The sequence below is a fragment of the Strix aluco genome, chromosome 21, assembly GCF_031877795.1.
Source record: "Strix aluco isolate bStrAlu1 chromosome 21, bStrAlu1.hap1, whole genome shotgun sequence".
Lineage (NCBI taxonomy): Eukaryota > Metazoa > Chordata > Aves > Strigiformes > Strigidae > Strix > Strix aluco.
In genome coordinates, this window is record NC_133951.1 from 13,989,355 (window position 1) to 14,003,092 (window position 13,738).

A 13,738-nucleotide genomic window follows, 5' to 3' on the forward strand; every position below is an offset into this window, starting at 1 on the left:
CTTAGTCGGAAGATTGATTTGGTTAAAAAACAGGCAAGAAAGTTCCTTTGTTTATCCAAAACAAGCAAAGCAATGCAGCATGCCAACACAAACAGTCTGTAAAGAAAACAAGCCAACATCTGCATCTGTCTGCACTGATCAATCAGTTCAACAAGGTACTCAACACACAAGATGCGAGCCAGCATCCTGCAAAGGGGTACTGCATTTCAGAATGTATGAAAATTAAAAATGAAAAGGCATTGCTCCTCCATAATTCTACAATAAAAATTAAACAAGGAAAGAGCTCCCCTCAACACTGTCATTAACTCTCTTCTCCCGTGATAGAAACACTCACATATTTATCTTTATATTTTAGCTTGAGTTTTTCTTAGCCCTTCAGCACAAAGTCCCTATTCACGTGCCCCCAGACTCCATCTATCCCCACCTCCCTCAGGCCAACACCAGTTTCATTACAGTAGGACTGTTTAAACTTTTAATAATTTAACACAAACTCATCCAGCTGCCTTTACTTTGTTCCCCCGGAGGAGCTGCAAAGCCCGGACTTTTAAGCAAAGAACAGAAGGCCGAGAGTTCCAGCTTTGCTCAATAACTGTTTTATTGTGCAAATCCATGAAAAGTTCAGTAATGGAAGCCCACAGTAATACTTTAACAGCATAAATGAAACCCCGTTAGAGATGTGCGTTCCTCTTTCTTCACCCACATGTACTGTATTAGCTGGCAGATCATGAAAGCAGATTTTCTTACACTCAAATTCTCTGGGCTGAGTCAATGTCTAATGCTTTTAATTCTCATGTCACTTTTTTAGAACGTATTATTGATGTCTTTTAACATTCTCTCTTCTTCTGGGAATAGTTCATGTTATATTGCACTGCACATAATGTTAGTGAAAATGAGTATTTCTTACTGGGACAGTCACGCTGAGGAGCAACTAAAGAGAAGCTGAAGCCATCTGTAGTCTTGGGGCGCAGGCTCCAGGGTATCGTCTTGTTTTGAATTGTGTTTCTGGAACTGTTAAATATTTTAGACTTTATCAAGTATGTTGGGCAAGATTTTTTCATGTTTGTTTTTTTCTGCAAGTACAAGTCAACAACATACCCTGTTTGATTGAATTTTCAGATTTCAGCCTGAATTCACCTGCTTTACAGTGACACTGTGAACTCCCTAAGTCTGCTTTAGGGGAGACAGCTGGGAAGCTGCTCAGACACAGCTATATTTAAAAGATATTTATTGCTATGAATATTTGGTACAACTACAAAATCCTTCTTTCTTCTACCCATGCAATCCCCTGCTCCAACCACAACTTAAAGCACATGCTTGGTTATTTTTGTCCTACATTTCTCTCCATTAAACTATTTGCAGTCTGCTAATGGGTCTTGGAGATGTTAAGACTGACACACAGACACACAAAAAATATGGTTAAACCAACAGTGTGATCCGAATGGATCTAACCCTTCAAACGTCACACAGTTCCCAATTCCCTTTCAAACAATCCCGTTGTTCTTGCCGAGACACTCAGTCCTTCTGCGTAGCTAAATGAGACTCATCTCTCCGGGGATGGGCGAGCAGACCTGCACCCATTCTGCCACACTCCCACAGCGTTTGAAGACTCCAGCTCCTCTCTTACCTGTAATTGGGTCGCTATATTACGGTTTTCTTTTCAGCTAGAATTTCAAGCTTATTTTATTTGCAGTACGTTATGACTTTCTTTCAACTAGAATTTCATGGTCGGTGTATGCACTATTGTAATATTTCTATCATGGACAAATCATAGCTCTTCCAAAGCGTAATTAAGGTACTTCGTTTTTAATATACGACCTGTGTTAGGAAATATTTCCAAACACATTATTAGGTCTTTTCAAAGGCCATGAATATAACTTGCTGGCTACAGCAGTAATATATAAACCATAATCCATCACAACAGAGATCAAGATGCTGACAGAACATCAGGCCTCCTATTCTTACTGCACAATAGATGGAACGACTCTCAAAGTTAAATAGCACAGCCAGTCAATCAATATATATTAATATTAATACCTGTATTACAGTAGCGCCTGCAGCAGCCAAGAACCTACAGTGCGAGGCACCATACAAGCGCAAACAAACAGCCCGTGCCCGGGAGGGTTTACGCCTAAGCAGGTAAAACAGAGAAAGCCAATAAAAGTACGAAAGATGTGAAGGAATGAAGTAATATGTCAGAGCCTACCAAACAGGGCAAGGTCACAGAGATCAGGTCTCCTGATTCCTAAATACAGCACCCTTCTTGGTGAAATAAAAAGACTGACAGCTTGTGGGTGAAATTTTCGCTCAAAAAATAAGTCTTTACTTTTCCTCATTTGTGCAGGTAAAAAGGATAATTAACAGAAGAGGTAACAGCGGTCTGTCAAATGAATTGACCAGAACAACAATTTAATAGGACAAAATTTTTAAAAGTTGTTTTCAAAAGGACTAAACCAAAAGGAACAGAAGCTCGTACCTCCAGCAACCTCAGTGCTTCTATTACAACCGGTTGTGCCAGATCCTCAAATCACGAGACATCTGAGTATGACTTAGGGAAGATTATCAAACAAGCAGAGGCAAAGGTAAGCAAAAAAGATAAAGAGCAAACGGTTCAGATTTAATGTCTGAAAAGAGGCAGTCGTCATTATTCCTGAGGCAAACTGACGCTCAAGTCAAGCGTAAGGAACGTTTTGCAGGGCCTGCCCACCCCTCCGGCACTCTCGGCCGTGGCTCCCCTCGAGTGGGCAGAGCTGTGGGGTCCAGCCCCAGCCAGCACGGGGCCAGCAGGACCATCGTGCTCCGCCCTCGGGGAGCCCATGGGTGAGGTGGGGGCTCTTTCTGCTCCTTCCCCTCTCACTGCGAGATGTTCCCTGTAAGAGCATTCAAGGCCAGTGCAGAGCACCACGAGCACAAATTCATGGCGGCTGCTGCGATGAGGAGGGAGATCAGGGCAGCGTATGCAAAGTCCAGAAGAGACGGTGTCTGTGCTGCCACAGTCAGTGAGACACTGACATTTACCTACATTTACTGCAAAAGATGGTGCAAAAAATATCTACTGACATACAACAGTAGTTTGCTTCTCCAGCCAGCCTTCTGCTGGGACGTGAGTTACGTCCGTAGATCCCGTTTGAGTCACGACCTCAGCTGTGGATGTGCAGAACAGCTCGTGTCCGTAACAGCAGAGGAACTCGGTCATCTTACATTACCTTTGTGAACGGAGGAGCAAAGCCCAGGAAGCCAGATGGGCGTCCGGAGCATAATGGGAGAGAGGAGAACACATGCATATATGTACTGGAGAAGCTAAAACATCACACCAGCCTTGGGCTGCGAGCAATAAACCCAAACCTGAGCCGGGAACAGCCCCCCGCTGCCCACAGGATCACAGTGAAAGGTATGGGGCCCTGAACCAAACAAATAAACAAAGGCCAAAAAGCACAGAAGAGGGGAGGAAGAGCACAAGAGGTGGGGAAGTCCCTTAAAGCCTGGTCAGGTCCCTGACTGCCACTGTCTGCATCCATTCCACATTTGTAACGCTGCGGGAGGAGCCCCCGAGGCTGCAGATCCACCACTGCGGACGACGCGGCAGCCAGGACTCGCTCCCCAAAACACTGTCTGACATGCTGGGTATGAAAACCCTGTGAAAAGCTCAAGAAAACAGCAATCAGCAAAAACCTGCTGTATCATCATCCAGCACATCACAACGCAGATGTAGATTCCACGTGATCACCACATCGCACTGGCTGAAGTTTCCATTCTTTCCAACGCTCCTTTGGCCAACTCTCCTGCCCTCCAGCCGCGTCACCCAGTTTATCTGAACAGTAAAACGGGTCTGGAGGTTTCAGGTCAGGGATCCATTAGAAAATGCTTGAATGAAAGGCAATAGATAAGTGCAGACGAGTATTTTTAGAAAATATTTAAGCGAGCCCTAAATTAGTTTCTAAATCTGTCCTTACTAAAAGTTCGTAATAATGAACCGAGCCACCTCCGACAAAAGTGGAATTTTCCCCTTTGCTAGATTAGCTTCAAACTGCACATTTTTTGGAGGACGCTGAATAAAGTGTGTCAAGGGATTCTCTGCTCGCTTGCTGTCTGCTTTGCCAGTGTTTGGAATTCAGAAGGAAAAAAGCCCTGCGTGTGACTTTTCTTAAGGAATTTCTTCTTTTGGTGAATCCTAAAAAGCAGCAACACCACCACTATGCTGTGGTACGGTCTGAGGGGCTTTACAAGGTATCCACAGCACCATTCTGCACCAGGAGAACTACAATACGAGCACAGAAAAGAACGCACTGCCAGAATCCATCGTGCTACCACGCAGGTCTGCGAGAGACACAGAGCGGGAGCCAGGTCTGCCGAGTTTCATTCCTGTGGTTCAGCACATGGATGGCAGCACCAACTCCAACTCAAGTCATACTCCCATAGGAAACCAGAAATAGAGGCTTTTAATACGCTGGCAATAAAAATGAATTATATTCCCATAAGGAACTGGAAATAAAGGTTTTTAATATGCTGGCAATGAGCGAGCTATAAATAACTCAAGAAATTTACTGGTTTAATTTCAAAATTTCTGCAAAAACGTGTTCCATTCTACTGCAACTGGCAACGCACAGTTCTGTGGCTCAAGCTCTGCCACATCTAGTGGCAACATCAGCAGAAAGACACCGTGGGAACTCTGATGGGTTCTTCTACTCTTCACTTACAGACGCCCCAGTCCCTCCTGTGACACAAGAAAACAGCTCACCATATTTACAAATGACTGAAACAATTTTCCTCAAAAGTTGCTGATCCAAAGCACTTCAGACCATCGTTTGCCATGTACATTTAGCGAGGCTGCCCAATGACTAATTCCACCCGAAGCCTCCCCATCACCACCACGCTCTTCAATAATTCCAGCGGCTCAGCGCTGCCAGCGAAGGCCCCTCGCTGACTCCTGCGCCTGCCGGCGCTGCCGGGCTCGCTCTCGGAGCTGGGCTCCACTTCTCACTGAAACTGGGCCACAGAATGTGAACTCCCTGATGCTGCTATCAGTTTTACGCTGATCATCATCACTTCATACCTCCTCTACATTTATTTTCCTCCACAATTTTATGGAGGATTTTGAATCAAAAAGATTTTGAAAATGCAGGCAAATTAAGCCCCCTCAGCTACCTTTACCTGTCATTTTATTTGCCTTTTGGCAAGTTACCCAGCTATCATTTTCTCCTACAGAAGCTACATTAGCTTGACTGTACCAGTTTGTACTTAGCCAAATTTTGTACGGTTCTATTCTTAATCATACTGAATAAAAAAAAATGAAAGCAAACATTTTTGTTATTACTGTTATTCTTATATTACTATTCATGGACATTTGTTTGATAGTCAAAACCACATTGAAGAGCTTTTCGATAACTGTGCCACCTCCATTTCCAGTAATCATCTTAAAATAAAAGTAGATGAACACTGCAGCAAAAAATTTCTTCTACTTCAACAACACAAGTTAAGAAATTTTCCCTCAGGCCCACAGCTCTCCCCACCCTTCACAATCAGAGGTGACTAGCTTCACGTTGTGAAAATAAAGGTAGCAGATGCCCAATTTCTCTTCTATTTGGAGGGAAAGATTACACGGCTGAATTGAAGTTCTGTACGCACAGAGAAGAAATACATTTGGAGATGGGTATTACGCTGCCACATGCTGTTTCATTTTTGATCCACTGACTTAATCAGTAAAGCACTGTGTAGATTTAAGAAGTAACAATCTTTCATGACTAGAGCGTCTGAAATCTCCTTAAGGCATCAGCCCCCACCTCGGCACGAGGGTGACGCGGCGGCCGGGACTCACCACATCGCGTGCATGTACGTCGGAGGTAGCCGAGGGCTGCTGACAGGGGTGCAGTTGTAAGATCTCATAATTCTTTCTGCCAAGAGAAAGTTACGAAATAAACTGGCCACAAGCAGGTCTTGCCTGAAGAGCTTCTGGAAAAGATCTGCCGAGAGATTGCGTGAATTACTAGAGGCATAGCTTTGTAACTTAAGTACCTTAGGTAATATGCAAAAATCATTTAAAACATAAAAACATGTTCATATTTTATTCCAGTAACAACAGTTACAGTCTACAACAGTTTTGCAGTGACATGATATGATAACTATTAAAAGGAAATCCTGCCTGCTGAGTTCCCGGAAAGCATCGCAGTTACTCTCCATTTCACACGAACAGAACTAAATACTTTCTACTTCAGGTTCTTTTTTGCCTTTTCTGGACAAAATTCCCCTCTGGGTGTTTCACTTAAATTCAGCATGACTAAGTTTTTGGAAATTACTGAGGGAGAAAAGGACCTCTGTGTACTGTTTAAGAACTATACACCTGTTAACCAGCAGTTTGATGTGCTTATGAGAAGCCAAAATGAATCCTAAAAGATAGCAAATGTGCTATCTTCTGTAGAGGCAAGAAAGAATTTATGCTGTACTGAGCATTAGAAAGAGCAGAGTTGGAAAACTGTTTACAAATTTGGCCACCCATGCTCCAGAAGTACGAATTCAAAGCAGAACAGGGGTGGAGAAATGGGATGAAGTTACTCATGGGAAACACAGACTGCCTTACCAGGAAAGAGGAAAAAACCCTTTATTTATGATACTAACAAAGGCTGGAAAAAAACAGATTGCTCTTTATAAATACAGTCAGAAAGAAAATTCTTCAAGCTAAAGCAATCACGTTAGCACCAGAAAAAAACCCTTCTAGTTTCTAATGATCAGGTTGCTGAAATGCTTCTGGTAAATAGAGCAAATTTTAAAAATTTAACTAGCCTTAAGATCCAGTCTGATTTGTTCTTTCAATATCAGGCTTTAATTTTCTCCTTATTTCAGTGTCTCATTTATCTCACTCTTCATCCTTCTACTCTGAATAAGCAACGCTCACTTCTGATGGAAACCTGATTCACCCGCCCAAGTCTTACCTCTAGGCAAGACATTCCATGCGATGGTGTCTGTGATAGCGGTGAAGATCCAGTTCAGCTCTCCCAGGGGAGTTCTCCTGTCATTCAGTCTTCCGGGAATCCTACAAGTGGGGGAAAAAAACCAAGTATGTTTCCTGTTAAAAAAACATATTTTTTTGAGATTCGCACACATGCACATCTCAATCAAGGCTCATAAAAGACAGTATCTCCAGAACCTTAACTCTTAACCAAGAATTAATGTTGCTACACAAACTTCCCTTATCCAAAATCTATTAGATCTGAATTTGCTCATGAGACGAACTGCCAGATAAAGGACGACAAACAAGGAATTGTTTATTGATAACTGAGCTAAAGGAAAATGTCTGGGAAGGTATCACAGAGATGATGCTGATTTCTGAGATGCAATGGAAATGCCTTTTTCTTCAGTACTGCCACCCTGCTTCATGTTATCCACTGTTCACTTCTTGCTGAAATATTTAATAATAAATACAATTTATATTACACACTGTATGCTCACAATCCATAACGTCCCTGAGTAAGAACTTCCGAGCGATCGTATTCCAGGAAAAAACAATCATTATTTTTTTGAACAGTCAGAAAGCTCAGAACAGTTAGAAAAAACCTGTCCTTTTGTTAGAAATTGTCGAACAGTAACACACGTACCTCACAGGTCCCTGCTGCTGTGAAGCGCTGCCTGTTCATGAAGAAGTGTGACCCGGTAGGACTCACCCTCCCGGCCCAGCTAGACTCCCGTCACGTCAAGATCAGAGCACGCACGTGCCTGCTACAGACGGTGCGGCTGCTCGTTTCTGAGGGGCGTGTTTGCTTTTTCTTACGAAGACACACAGGTTTTCACCCAAGTTCTTTGACAACTTGAATTCCTGAACAGATTTGTTGCAGCACCAATGCTGCACGCAGCTGCAAATACAGCATCTTGCTACAAAAGTTATTGAGCATAACCAGCAGCTTTTCATTCAAACACGAGAGGTTTTCTGCAGTTAAGAACCTTCCAACGAATACACAGGCGCCCGTGGAAATCAGCAACTTGAAAGTCAGTTCCTTAATCTAAGATTTAACATATTGCCCCACAGAAACTCAACAGCAAAAGCCACATTCTTTTGAAGTTCTATAAATCGGACGTTACCAAATCCAGAGTGAAAAGGATCACTCTGAAAAGCACCTTCTGATGAACAAACCCCAACGCTGCCGATGCCGCGCTCCGGAGCCCTCCTACCGCAGAGGCACCACAGCCGACCCCTCGCTGGCCACGGGCAAGATTTGATGCTTCTCCAGGAAGAAGCATTTACTGAATCCAGGTCTGGGTGTAGTGGGAGTCGACACAAGCTGTGTGTAGTCACTTCATAACCCTACCCAGCTGTGCCATGACAGCACCTACATGCCTACAATGTATAAAATAATAAACCAAAATTATTTTCTTTCTATTGTGTTCTTCCCCCCAAAGAAGAGAACAAATTCCTTCCCCTGAAGAGCCGGGGCCTGGCAGCGCAGCACACCAGGGAAGCAAACAGCCGGCGCTGTCACCGCTGCTGGCAGCTGTTTGTGACCCGCGGCAGCTCCTGCTCCTCCTCCATCTGGCCAACACCCCCCCCACCCGGGAACGGCGCTTCAACCCTCACAGCATCAACATCGCGTCAGCAATACAGATCAGGAGGCTATTTGTGGTGTAGTGAGGTACTAAAAATGCTGAGGAGTCCAATTGCTAATTTTAATTAAATATTTTAAAGTAGAAAAAAGGTGGCACTAATCAATATCCGAGATGGCAGCTTTCCAAATAGCGACCTACTCCCTGTCCCTGCTCCTACGTGGGATATGCGATGGGAGTGAGTAATACGTTGGGTGGTTTGGGTTTTTTTAAGATTGTATTTTAGATAGGAGAAAATAAATCATGTAAAAAGCCAAATATTCATACAGACATCCCCTTCCTCAAACAAAGCAAAAGCAGAGGGTCAACTAGTGATTCTACTGGGATAAGCCAGCTGCACGTTACGTGAGCATTTAACAAATAAATGCTTTGAAGTGCACCCCCTCAAAGGCAGAGGGTTGGGTACAGTGCACACACGTCCTGCGGGACTGAAGGAGCACTTTGGGCTGTCACAGTGAAAGCCTTCCTGTGACTACACCCGTGCACGCACACACACACATGTGTGTGTATATTTTGGCTATAAGATGACTCGCACTTAACTTCTAAGTGAACCCGAGCTGTTGACCTCTCTCAGAAATCCCTGGCAGTGGCACACAGGTCCCTGACATCCCAGATTCTGAAGTTTTGCAGCACTATGCTCACTAGGGTTTTAACAGCGATACCTATAGACAAAAGGAACTCTTCTGTAAAATCTCCGTGTGGCATGAAGACTCATCCAATAGTAAAAAAACAAACAAAAACCCCAACCTGCCCCAAAGAAAGCCCGGTTTACCTAGGAAAGCCCCAAGTGTTTAGGGGTGGTAACGCCCAGGACTCCGAGCACGGATCCTCGCACAAGCAGCTCAGCAGCACATCTCGTGCAAGGGAGCGAGCGGTGGACAGGGACAATTTTGCCTTGTACTGCCGAGCCTGATACTAGAACGTTTTGCCTGGTATTCACGTTGTGGCATTCATTTAAATGGCTTAAAAACAGGACATACAAAGTATAGAAGATGCAGAAAAAGCTTTAAAAAAAAAGATAGCAAATGAATATCATACAGTGAGAAATTTTAGGAAGTCATTCTATCTACCCTACCAAGGAACAACTTGAATATTGTGGATAAACACCTACAAGAGAGAAAAATCTTATTGCCAACAAATACTTTACACAAGTGGAGAAAGGAGGAAGAGCACTTGACCATTAAAAGAAAGGGAAGCAATTCAATCTTCATCTTTCAGAGGTTCAAGGCAGACACGCTTCAGAGGAACATGAGTTATTTGACTCTTCTGAGGAGTAACCCGGTGAAATCCTGTAGCCTGAGATATGCAGAAGGACAGAGCAGACAAACTAACAGTCTCCTCCGGGCTTAACATTTATTACTCTAAGCACCAACACACCAGAGACGATGCCTGACCGAAGCACATCCAGTGAAGGTGGAACAGCAACGTTCCACCAGGAATCTTCCTGGTCCAGGATCTTGCTTTTGTAGACTGAAAAAAGTCACTCAAATTTATTTCACCCGGGAGCTGACAAAGATCTCACACTGTGTTTGTTCATCTGTAACGAGAGGCGAGGTCGGGAGCCCTGCCGGAGCACCGTGCAATGCGAGTGCGGGGACTGCAGAGCCCAAGCGCCGCTCTGCTGCGGCTCCACTCAACACACGACACTGCTGGAGGGAAGAAAAGAGGCTGTAAACCCTGCTTCAGGATCTCTCAGCTTCTGCCTCCATCCTGATCAGCCTTCCTAAATAAATACACGTTCCAGTGCTTATTTGCTTCTCATAAAAACAAAAACAAGAAAAAAAAAAAACCCCACAAAAGAAACCACCACCCAACCAAACAACAAATCAAGACCAACAGACTCAGCCCTGGGCTGTCTTATTAACGCTCAAACACACAAACACAACCTGGCACTCTCAAGCACAGCTTTTATTCCCTTGAGAAAGTATCAGAGATAGGATGGGGAGGTGTCAGAAACGTGCAGCCAGCCCGCTAAGACATCCTATGGATTTAATCCCAACGCAGCCCAGCTCCCCTTCTGTAACAAGTTTTCAGATATTAAAAGTATCAAGACAAACTACACGACGCAAGCGCTTTCTCGACAGCAATTTGTTCTGATATGTATAGCAGTGCTATTGCCATGCAGGTTCAGCTGAAGCACGTTCCCTTGCACAAATATAGTTTCTAAACCAGCTAGAAATTAACATCTTATAAAAAATTCCTGTCTGTCTTGATATCAGAGGAAAAATATAGATCTCTGAAACAGTGTTTGTTAACCGATCCCCCAGAGCAAGCAGAGGGAACACAAGGCCACACAGCCGCTCTTGTGAGGATTTCACATAAATATTTGCATTGCAGAACACCCTCTGCAGCAAAATAGCAGCGTTTCATAAGTCAGAATGTTATTAATTAGAAACCAAAGTGATCCTTGCTGAGATTCCCCAGCAAGCCAAATGCTGAGCTTAAACCATTCGATGGCCACTTTCAGGCCAGTTTTCAGTGGAGATACGTTGTTTCACAGTAGAGTTTGAATCCTTACACCAGATGGAGAGTTCTGTGCACAGTTCATACTAAATTCCCTTTATTAAATGCAGATTGCAAGTTGATACGTATCTTACTGATGGTATGAAGTAGGAATGACAGGCTGAAATCCAAAGTTGCTGCCAGCAGCCCAACCTTAGACACTCCTCCTGACTTGAATATCTGCTTCCTCGGGGAACAGGTATGCTTCTTATTTTTCTATCAAAAGACTTAAAATAGCTACTCATCAGTATAGTATAGATTTTATTTTGGATTTTAAAACGCATTTGGTATTTTTTCACCATACAACTGTCCTTTCTAAGACTGGCTGCAAGATTCACAGAAAATACAACATACAGCTGCCTACGAGGGACTGCAGTCAAGAAGCAGAGATTCATAGGATGGCATTCTCACTTCTTATGTGGCATCGGGTGAGTTCATTTTCTTTCTGCCCTCATATATATAGTCAGGAAGATACTAATTTTGTACCTAGCTCCAGCATTGTGAAGATTAATGTTGTTCAGTGCTTTGAAAACCTATGCATTAGGTGTTAATGGTGAGGGCAGAGCGAGCGCAGGGAACCGCACAAGAATGAAAGGCAATACATTTCCCTAACTGCACAAAACCCTACCAGAGCTCTCAGGTTCTGAACTGGCACTCGGAAGCAGCCATTAGGAGGAAATTGGCAGCAGGGCTGTTCTCTGGGCTGCACACAGGAATCAATTAAAGTTGGAACAGTCAGCGCTATAAATCGGTAGATGAAAATAAACACAACGTATTTTCTGTTCCTGGATGGGACGGCTCAAACTCTCATCCCAGAAACTGGAGGACACTTTGTAATACTCAAATGACAAGCTGAGTGATCCAAGGAAGGCATTTTCAACACAATATTACTCAATGACAGTAGATCTTAATCATCTTTGAGAATTAAAGTTTAAGCTTCCAAAGGCAACAGAAGAACGATTCTCACCTCTCAGGTTGCTTTCAAAGACACTCTGACGCTAGGGACAGCGCATCGGCCGACCCCCACTCCAACCATCTCCATGCACTACAGCTCAGAGGTACCACCCTGCCAGCCCAGCTCGGAGAGTTGCACCTCCACACTACGCTAAAATAACCACCACCACCATATACTAGAAAGTCACAAGACACACAGAGCCACCTCCTATTTGTTTCCGGGCAGTTATAAATATTTATTTGAAATAATCAAGGGTTTTTTTAAACATCAGCTATACCTCTCTTAAAAACATAGAGGTCACTTTTTGTAGAGCTCCACTACACAAATTTACTTAACGTCATTTTTCAAGTCAAATATTTTGGGGTGAGTACATTTCCCTCATACAATGTGCTCTTTCAAATCTCTCCTGTGGCTACAAACTAAAGCTTCTTTTAATTTCTACTTGGGCATGCATCTACATAACCAGGAAGTTGCAAGGCTCCAGAAAGTGTTTTTCCCCACAAGGAATATTGCTGTCGCCTTGGTATCACTTCTCCTGATGTCCTTCACATTGTGCTTTGACAATCAGCGAGAGCCTTTGACAGTAAGGACAAAGCAGACCTCGTTTGTAAAAACTACTTTTGAGGGAGGGGAAGAAAAGGAAAAGAGAGCAAGCTGTCTCAGCTGCTCGCTGCAATTTAACATCTCCAGCCTCTCAATTGCTTCTTCCATCAACTTCCTGACAGACGCCTTTACAGAGACGTAAATCACGGCAGTCTATTGTGAAAAGTGAGGACTATGAAATGTCAGGGTCACTAAAGAGCTCATGCTAGGTGTAACCATCAATGTCCTTGTCAGAAATTTAGCAAAATCCCATGAATCACTTTAATTACAGGGGAAGCATTTACTTCGAAGCATGCCAGGTTTTCCCTTCGGATGGGCTCCGTCATTATCTCTACTTTTAGAATATTATATATATATATAAAACATCAGGATATGCCATATCACACTTGGACTTCAAAAACCAAGATGCTTTGGTACTGATGTACCTGCGAACATTCGCGATAAATTTAGTTTTGGGAAAGAAAATAACGTAAGTACATTTCACTTATCGCTCTTCCCAGAAAATAAGGGGGAGCACACACCAGAGCAAAGGGGGTAACAGCAATGCAGGCAGGGTACAGGCTGCAGGAACCTCCTGAACTGGCAAGAGCTGCTTAGGCAGGATCAGCAGAGTTAACGTGCCCAAAGACAGCGCGTCCTCATCACGAAGTAACACGCGTGATACAGGCGTGTTGTGATCGGGCTCCTGAAACCTTGGCAAACTGCTTCAGAAAGACAAAACGTTTGAGGTTCTTAAATTATTTGTTCGAGAGTGCTGTAAAGCTTTGTACACTAGTGTTCAATCCTGTCATCTCGCTGGATAAAGATATGAGAGAAGTGTTGCCATGAAAACCATCCTTTTGAGGATGATCTTCACTTTGTATTTACAATAGGCTTTGCCTACACTAGAGACTGATACCCTCTAACAATGGCGATTTAATTAAATACTCCATTTCAATAAAACCAGATTTATTACAGAAGCGAAACTTTTCAGAATAACATCTTCAAAAGCAAAGTTTTTCCTCAACTCAAGTACTAATGAGTGATATGTTACCAACAGGTGGTGTGGCACAGCATCCCCGTTCTACTGTGGCTAATAATACTTATAAAACA

The 13,738-nt window shown here is 43.4% G+C and overlaps 1 protein-coding gene across 4 annotated transcripts in view; it reads right to left on the minus strand.

The window, feature by feature from the left end:
• The window catches only part of RPTOR (regulatory associated protein of MTOR complex 1), a 157,316-nt gene that overhangs the window by 74,256 nt on the left and 69,322 nt on the right, over positions 1–13,738 (minus strand). For all 4 annotated transcript variants that reach the window (XM_074847029.1, XM_074847028.1, XM_074847027.1 and 1 more), the window contains exons 8-9: positions 6,924–7,024; positions 5,813–5,957 (exon numbers count right to left, since the gene is read on the minus strand). In XM_074847029.1, coding sequence (XP_074703130.1) covers positions 5,813–5,957; positions 6,924–7,024 — 246 coding nt within the window. The remainder of the gene's footprint in view (positions 1–5,812; positions 5,958–6,923; positions 7,025–13,738) is intronic.